A 9,174-nucleotide genomic window follows, 5' to 3' on the forward strand; every position below is an offset into this window, starting at 1 on the left:
CTATTCTATTCTATTCTATTCTATTCTATTCTATTCTATTCTATTATTCTATTCTATTCTATTCTATTCCATTCTATTCCCCACTCCACTCCACTCCTCTCCACTCCACTTCATTATTTCTATTCTATTCTATTCTATTCCATTCTCTATTCTATTCTGTTCTATTCTATTCTATTCCATTACATCTATTCTATTCTGTTCTATTCTATTCTATTCTCCATTGCATTTATTCTATTCCATCCCATCCCATTCCATTCCATTCCATTCCATTCTCCACTCCACTCCACTCCACTCCACTCCACTCCACTCCACTTCATTATTTCTATTCCATTCCATTCCACTCTATTCTATTCCATTCCATTCCATTCTATTCTATTCTTATCACGCCATGCCATTCCGGACGGCCAAGCCAATCCTGAGCACGTCCGGCCACAAACCCCCCCCCCAAACCCTCCCCTTCACGCCCTCCGCCTTCTTCTCTAACGCGATTGGCTGAGGCGGCGGGCAGGCGCGGGCGGCGATTGGCCGGATGGCGGATTGTGTTGTCACCATGGCGAGGGGAGAAGGGCGAAGCCGCGGCGGCCGGCGCGGGGCCCTCCGCCCTCCGCCCGGCTCCTCCTGAGGCACGGCGGCCGGCGCCGCCGCCGCCGCCATGTTCTGCTACTCGGAGGGGCTGCTGGTGGCCTTCTCGGCGGTGGTGCTGGCGACGCTGGTGCTGAGCCGGAGCGCCGCTCTGGCCTGCGCGCTCTCGGGCGGCTCCTACCTGGCGCTGCGCCTCTTCAGCCTGGAGCCCGTCGCCCCGCAGCGCGCCCGGCTGGTGGTGCAGCCCCGCGGCAACCCCGCCCGCATCGCCCACCGCGGCGGCGGCCACGACGCGCCCGAGAACACGCTGGCCGCCATCCGGCAGGTCGGCGTGGGTGGCGCGTGGCTCTCTGGACCTGGCGTTGGGAGCCTGTAAAGAGGGGGGGGGGAGGAGGAGTAGGTGGGCGAGGGGTTACCTTGTGAGTTACACGCGATCGTCTGTGCATAATATTTGCTGGGTGGGTGTAGCGTGGGTGTATAGGCATAGGCTATCTGGGCTGCAAACATCTGGATGGCAGCGAACAGGCAGTCCTTGTTGACAGCTGGTTCTTCTCCCCATGAAAATCATCTATCTATCTATCTATCTATCTATCTATCTATCTATCTATCTATCTATCTATCTATCTATCTATCTATCTATCTATCTATCTATCTATCCAGTGCTTTTTTTGTAAAAGAAAAAGGTGCCGGAACTCACACATGTCATACAACCTGCCTTGCCTATCCTACAAGGTTCCATCCAAAAAAGGTGCCGGAACTCCGTTCTGAGCGTTCTATGAGGAAAAAAGCCCTGTTATCTACCTAACTTATCTATCTATCTAATCTATCTATCTTATCTATCTATCTATCTTATCTAACTTATCTATCTAATCTATCTTATCTATCTATCTATCTATCTATCTATCTATCTATCTATCTATCTATCTATCTATCTATCTCTATACCAGGGGTAGGCAACCTTGGCTCTTTTATGACTCATGGACTTCAACTCCCAGAATGCTGGCTCAGGAATTCTGGGAGTTGAAGTCCACGAGTCATAAAAGAGCCAAGGTTGCCTACCCCTGATCTATACATACGTACATACATAAGCTAAAGGTAAAGGTTCCCCCGCACACGCGTGCTAGTCGTTTCTGACTCTAGGGGCCAGTGCTCATCTCCGTTTCAAAGCCAAAGAGCCAGCGCTTGTCCGAGGACGTCTCCATGGTCATGTGGCCGGCATGACTGGATGCCAAAGGCGCACGGAACACTGTTACCTTCCTACCATAGTGGTCCCTGTTTTTCTACTTGCATTTTTACGTGCTTTCGTACTGCTAGGATGGCAGAAGCTGGGATGAGTAACAGGTGCTCACTCTGTTACGCAGCACTCGGGATTCGACCCGCCAAGCTGCAGACCTTCTGATCGACATACATACATAAAATCTGTATATATATATATATATATATATATATATATATATATATAACACCTATTTATATATATCAGTATCTATATACATACATACGTGTGTGTATGTGTATGATTATTTATTCACAGGCGTTGTGAATAACTGAACCATAGAAATCCTACTGATATGTATAAGTCACCGATCGAACTTTAGAGAGATTTAAATAGCGCAACAGCATGGATTTCAGAAAGTTACTTAATTTACAATATTTGCTTCTCGTTCCTGAAAGATTTGAGGGGATAGTAGCTGTTAGAAAAATGAAATGGGTCTCCCACTCATACATTTATTGAATAAGATGAATCTTGTGATTGAAGAGGGCCTTGATGAATTGAAAACCATTAGAAGCAAGTGATTGCAATTAAATGTACGATCAACAAAGAAAAGGCCGGGTTTGTTTGGTTGGCAAACAAAAGTGATTAAAACATCAAAGAACCTTTAGCATGGGAGATTAACTGGTGATATTTGTGAGTCATTAAAAATAATTATAGTAACTGTCTGTTTCCCAAGATAATGTACAGTAGACCTGGATCAGAAGGGAATTTATGACAGAAGCTGTTTACACTGTTTCTTTTCCTAATGGTTGGTAGAAACCAGATCCTAATACTTTTGGGGCAGCCTTTGCTGATTTCTGAATGCGATCTCTGCCTTCTTTTGCACTGCTTATTGTACCACTTAATTGCCTAATATGCAATCATAAGGTGTCCCATTCTTTTGTTGTGTTTGTACACCCATGCAGCACCTGGTCATAAATGTTCTGTCAGACGAAAAACAACTATTTTGATAGTCTCTAATGAGCCACAAGGGATGCGGTGGCTCAGTGGGTTAGGACACTGAGCTTGTCGATCAGAAGGTCGGCAGTTTGGCGGGTTGAATCCCAAGTGCCGCCTAACAGAGTGAGCGCCTGTTACTCGTCCCAACTTCTGCCAACCTAGCAGTTCGAAAGCACGTAAAAATACAAGTAGAAAAATAGGGACCACTCTGGTGGGAAAGTAACAGTGCTCCGTGCGCCTTTGGCGTCTAGTCATGCCGGCCACATGATCACGGAGACGTCCTTGGACAAGCGCTGGCTCTTCGGCTTTGAAACGGAGATGAGCACTGGCCCCTAGAGTTGGAAATGACTAGCATGCATGTGCGGGGGAACCAATGAGCCACAAAGGAGACATCCAACCCATCTGAGTGATGTCAAGGATGAAGCCAGGGAAAATCTGCCAATCTTGCCTCACTGAGTCCCTTTTAAGTCTGGGGTCGCAACTTTTATATTCAAAGGTTGAAACACTCTAGCTTGAGCATTTGTTTTTGGTTGTCCCTGTTTAAATAACATGGATTTGTCAGTAGCAATTTTACTTAGGCTTCATAGCTTGGGTCCTTGTTTCTCAACCTCAGCAACTTTTAAGATGCGCACACTTCCGTTCTCACATTTGCTCAGCCAGCCAGCTATAGCTGGTTGTATAATTTCCAAAGGAAAAGAGATCCAAATGCATTGAATCAAAAGCCACCCCTTACTATATTCTGAAAATGTTGACTTTGTTTCTTAAGGCAGCTGAGAATGGAGCCACAGGAGTGGAACTGGACCTTGAATTCACCGCAGATGGGGTTCCTATCCTGATGCATGACGAAACGGTGGACAGGACCACTGATGGCTCGGGAAGTTTACGTGAATTGACATTTGCTGATATCCAACAATTTAATCCAGCTGCTAAACATAGATTATGGTAAGGGAACAACCCATAGTTCACCCACTGAGTCAGGCCCAATTTTATGACCTGGGTTGCCACGGGAGTTAAGCCTGTCACACGTGGTACCCTTCAGCGGATCCAGCTTCCTTGACTTTGCTTGTTGGAAACTGGTTGGGAAGGTCACAAATGGCAATCCTATGATCCCAGAATAGCAATAGCAAATAGCACTTAGACTTATATACTGCTCCATAGTGCTTTACAGCACACTCTAAGTCAGAGAACCCCAACCTTTTGGGCACCAGGGGCCGGTTCCGTGGAGAAAGGTTTTTCCACGGACCTAAGAGTGTGTGGTTTTGTGTACTGCCTGCCTCCCACAGATGGGGCTTTGCTTGTTTGTGCAGACCAGTTGCTGGCATGCCACGGCCCGGTACCAGTCCACGGCCCGGGGTTTGGGGACCCCTGCTCTGAGTGGTTTACATAAATATATGCTAGTTGCCAAGTGCCCACATTTTGATCAAGTGCCCATGGGGATGCTGTGAAAGTGGTAAGTGTGAGGGTCGGTTGCAAGTAATTAATTTTGAACAGTCGTTAAACGCTAAATGTGAGGGTCAGTTGCAAGTGATTAATTCTGAACAGTCATTAAACAGTTATAAGTCAAGGGCTACCTGTATCTGTACTTTTTATGGGTTTGCAACTCGCGAACAGATAGTCGCGTCTTCTGGTGTTTAAATGACTTTAATTGTTCGAGAATCTTTAAAGAGCTTTGAAGGATTTGTATTTTAGTGGAATAACGTCCTTGTATTTTAGGGGTGGTACGGTATGAAGGGGGAAATAATTCCTTTTTTAAAAAAAAATTGGATACTTTTCTGTTTGAAACGTTGATTTTTCTCCAGGAGGGATTACCGTGGGGAAAAAATACCGACCCTCAAAGAAGCTGTTTTGGAAAGTTTGCATCATGAACTCATCATCTACTTTGATGTCAAGGGACACGCAGATCAGGTATCAGCTTGTAACCGCTTTTCCTTTCCTTTTCCTTTTCCTTTGACCAAACGTTCTGACGATAACATGCTGAAACAAACGAAGTGCTTTTTTTTTAATGCTACTATTTCTTTATTCACGGCACTAAAGTAACGATTAGGTGAAGGTTTTCTCAGACTTGCTTCTTCTCTAATTCACAGAGCTTGTGGCAAGGAAGGGACAGAGAGGTTGGTGGACTTTTTTTTTTTTTAAGGCACCGATAAACAGCAAAACTTTTCTGATGCTAGTATAGATCAGACATGTTGAACACAAGGCCCAGGGGCCAGATCCGGCCCGCAAAGTGGTTTCATGTGGCCCGCGAAGCCATCCTGGAAACAGTGAGGAAACGGCCCCCACTGCCTTGGCCCTGGCCCAGAGACCCTCCTCCTGCCAGAGACCCTCAGATCTCTCCCACTCCTGCCCAGGCCCCCATAGGCATCCTTGATGCGAACCATGTAGACCTGGCCATGCCCACCCAGCAGGCCACACCCACTATAGCCACGCCCACCCAGTAGGCCACGCCCACCCTGGCCACACCCACCCAGCCCCTTGAGGGCAACTGCAACGCTGATGCGGCCCTCAATGAAATTGAGTTTGACACCCCTGGTATACAGTATCAAGAGTACTCTCACCTAGCACCAGCAAGTAAAACCCGTGCCTCCGACAAGGCTCTTTCTCAGTCTTGTTATTTGAAATAATCCCAAAGAGAGAGGTTGGAAATTTGTTCACTGACTTTAAGGGCTGAATTCTGACTCTTTCCCGGAATCCGTGTCCTTGAAATTAAACCGAGCTGCTGTTTTTGAAAGCAGCTTTTCCATCTACATTAGCACATTCTGCTCCGTTCACCTGTCTTGGTGTGTACTGTTTTCCAGAGCACAAATTATTTTGCACCGTCCACTCTGCACAATGCCACTTTAATCAGTAACGTCTCCTATACAAGAATTCCTTCCGGTAGCTGAAGTGCACAAGAAAAAAGAAAAAAAACCCACCTGCCTTTGTCCATTTAAAAAAATGCCATTTTTCTTTTTACTGGCAGGCAGTTGCAGCCCTGACCCAGCTCTACCTAGAATATCCACGGCTGTACAACACCAGTGTGGTTTGCTCATTTATGCCAGATGTTGTCTATAAGGTGAAGATTTCGAAGTGCTATTAATATTTCATAATTCTGTGACATGATGTTAGGATGTTTCTGAGTAAGTGGTGTTAATACAAGGCGCACAAAATGCTATCTAAATAACGGAAGCATATGCTACCTATTTTGTAGAACCTTAACATAATCTAGTTTATTTTAACATGATCAATAAATTGTGGGCCTTCCCTATATTGGAAAGTCAGTATAAGAAGAGTTTGTTGGGTTAAGCCTAAGGGTTGATCATATTGGTGTTTGGCTGAGGGGTGGAAAAATGTGTTTTCCTCAGTGCTTTTTAATGCTTGTGTGTTCAGTTTGTAACACTAATGCCCTAAAATTCATCTCCCTGAGGAAAGAGTGAGCAGTAGATAACTTTCTGTATGCAATAGGTAGTATATTTGTGTTTTAAGGCATGTACGCATTGACTCAACTGCTCATCTTCAGATGTCCTATCAAATGCTGAAGCATTTCTGAACAAGATCTGTTCAACTTCGAAGTTAACACTCACGGGGGGGAGGGGGGAATCAGTGGGATATTCTCCTAAATTTTGGATGGTAATGCAAAGCAAGGTGGAACTTCCCTACCATGCACGATTTGCAGTTTGATTCTCACAGTTCTTCCCACACTGCCAGAAAGTTGTTGTTGTTGTTGTTGTTAGCTGTGAAGTCGTGTCCGACCCATCGCGACCCTATGGACAACGTTCCTCCAGGCCTTCCTGTCCTCTACCATCTTCTGGAGTCCATTTAAGCTCAGGCCTACTGCTTCAGTGACTCCATCCAGCCACCTCATTCTCTGTCGTCCCCTTCTTCTCTTGCCCTCCATCTTTCCCAGCGTTAGGCTCTTCTCCAGTGAGTCCTTCCTTCTCATTAGGTGGCCAAAGTATTTGAGTTTCAGCTTCAGGATCTGGCCTTCTAAAGAGCAGTCAGGGTTGATCTCCTCTAGGACTGACCGGTTTGATCGCCTTGCAGTCCAAGGGACTCGCAGGAGTCTTCTCCAGCACCATAGTTCAAAGGCATCAATTCTTTGGCGCTCGGCCTTTTTTTATGGTCCAACTTTCGCAGCCATACATTGCAACTGGGAAGACCATAGCCTTGACTATGTGCACTTTTGTTGACAGGGTAATATCTCTGCTTTTTCATTAAATCTCTTGTATCATAACCTCATTTAGCTACCAGGAGGCAAGCACTTAGCTCTGTGTTGTTTGGTTCTTTTAGATGAAACAAGCTGACAGAAATGTCATAACGGCTCTGACCCACCGGCCGTGGAGCTTCAGTCACTACGGGGATGGGAAGCCTCGCTACGCAGCTTTTTGGAAACACTACTTGTCTATGGCCCTTGACGTTGTCATGGACTGGAGCATGCACAACTTCCTATGGCATTTATGTGGCGTTTCTGTTTTCCTGATCCAGAAAAATTACATTTCACCGTAAGTTGATTCCTTGACAGGGATTGCCTGGAGAAAAGACGGCAAGTTGGTCTCACGTTTATGAAACGGGAGACCCGGGGAACGACCAGATCTATAGAAAGCTTTCTCTGGGTGAATCCCAAATATAAATGGCTTTTAATCCCGAGGAAGATTGAATCTATAACGAGCCTCTTTCTGGATGAATCCCGAATTTAAATGGCTCCTAATTGCCTTTCTGGGGTTTTTAAAGGAGGAATAAACTGTATCAGAACAGCGGAGAGGTTTTAGAAACATTTTTAAAATAAGCCAGAGTACGACTGCTTCTCCTCTCACATCATTTTTTTGCCATCTTTCTTTTAGGGACTATATAAACAGATGGTCCTCTAAAGGGGTGCACGTTGTCGCTTGGACCGTCAACACACTTGCTGAAAAAATGTATTATGAAAATGTTCTCCAGACCACCTATATGACCGACAGCTTACTAGAGGATTGCGACCCTCATTACTAGCTTGATCTTCAACTGCCGATTGGCTTCATTAATCAGACTGGAGTTCAGTGGGACTTTGATGATTTTATTTCGCGAAGGCTGCATCGCTTCCCTCGGGGGGGGGGAATGATTACATTTCAGGTTGCACCCAAACTCCTTCCTTTTTGCTTGGATTGAGATTTCTCGTGATTATCACTTTTCCTCCCAGAAAGAATCAGCATTTTTAGTCAAATAGATAACGTGCAGCTCAAATGGTGGGGGGGAAAAACCACCACGCTATGCTACAAGGTAGGCCAAATTAAGCGGGTTGGGAAGTGAACTTCTTGGGAAACTCATGAATGCTCCCATTTTTCCCCTGGGCCATCCCTGGCTGGGCAGTTTCTCAGAAGTAAATCCTCCAAAGTAGAAATGGTTTCAAGATGTTCCAGGGGAGGGGTCTCCTTGCCCCCAAACAGCTTGATTTTATCCGGTTCAGAAAAATGGCCAATTACCCCAGCTGCATCATTGAGCAACAGAAATTCTGGCCCCAGTTGCTGTCATAAGCTGAGGACTGCCTGTAGTGAATCTGGGGACAACACTTCCAACTGTGGCTAGCGTGCGAGTATTTTCTCTCTCCTGACCGTAAATTCAAGGTGCAGTTTTGATAATGCGATTTACTCTCTCATCGATATGTAGCAAGGCAAAATGCAATATATTTTGGGGTGATCGGGCACTTCACGGAAGCTAGGAGTGGGGGCTTTTCACAGCTGCCGGGGCTAGGATGATCCAAGTGGGGTGCATTTATTGCGGATTTTGAAAGTTAGCTCTTGTCGAAGGCTGCATTTCAAACTTGAAAGAAATATTTACCTCGCAATTGTTCGTGTAAACCTGAGATGGTCCTCTCTAGATTGCTTCTTTTTTTCCCCCAGTTCTTTTCAGAATTGAGACTTGCTCAAAATCGAAAGGATGCTGGTCATTTGTCAGGATTGCTTGCATCAGGATTGAAAATGTCCCCTTATAAAGCATCACTTGTGTTAAAAAGAGTACAGCATTAAAGGTTTTTAAAATAATTCCAGAGAACGGTTGTAATGGAAACCACCGCTAGAAAAAAAAAGAGAAAACTGGGAATAAATTATCTCACGTAGGCAGGTTATGCGATCGTCTGAAAATGTGACATTAAGAAGATGCGCAACACTAGTGCAAAAGCTGGTGCCTTAAAAGTTTTGCAGTCCAGGTACAAATAAAATTCTTCATATTTCTTAAGCAGTCTTCTCACTTGGATAATTTGGATGAAGCTGAAACGGGCACTAGGCGACCGCCATTAATTTTGTTGCCAAATAAAAGGTGATTTATCAGTTGATATATAAAATGCAACTGCTAAGTCAGACAAAATATGCGGTTATAACATTCCAAGATTCATTTCCCCGATGCATCACTAACCACTGTTTAAACTG

The 9,174-nt window shown here is 45.1% G+C and overlaps 1 protein-coding gene across 1 annotated transcript; it reads left to right on the top strand.

Moving 5' to 3' along the window:
• The first annotated feature begins 537 nt into the window (after nucleotides 1-537).
• GDE1 (glycerophosphodiester phosphodiesterase 1) lies at nucleotides 538-8,983 on the top strand. The gene is made up of 6 exons (XM_081338408.1): nucleotides 538-907; nucleotides 3,564-3,739; nucleotides 4,597-4,702; nucleotides 5,757-5,849; nucleotides 7,064-7,275; nucleotides 7,615-8,983. Exons 1-6 carry the CDS (start codon nucleotides 653-655, stop codon nucleotides 7,760-7,762), a joined length of 990 nt encoding a protein of 329 aa, XP_081194534.1. The 5' UTR covers nucleotides 538-652; the 3' UTR covers nucleotides 7,763-8,983.
• The last annotated feature ends 191 nt before the right edge of the window (nucleotides 8,984-9,174 follow it).

The sequence above is a fragment of the Vipera berus genome (assembly GCF_964194415.1).
Source record: "Vipera berus genome assembly, chromosome: 13".
Classification (NCBI taxonomy): Eukaryota; Metazoa; Chordata; class Lepidosauria; order Squamata; family Viperidae; genus Vipera; species Vipera berus.

Bases quoted from the DNA above. Each gene is read 5' to 3' on its own strand.
- GDE1 (XM_081338408.1), top strand. From the start codon at position 653: ATGTTCTGCTACTCGGAGGGGCTGCTGGTGGCCTTCTCGGCGGTGGTG. The intron at 908-3,563 runs GTCGGCGTGGGT...TTGTTTCTTAAG, and splicing joins CGCTGGCCGCCATCCGGCAG to GCAGCTGAGAATGGAGCCAC. The intron at 3,740-4,596 runs GTAAGGGAACAA...ATTTTTCTCCAG, and splicing joins GCTGCTAAACATAGATTATG to GAGGGATTACCGTGGGGAAA.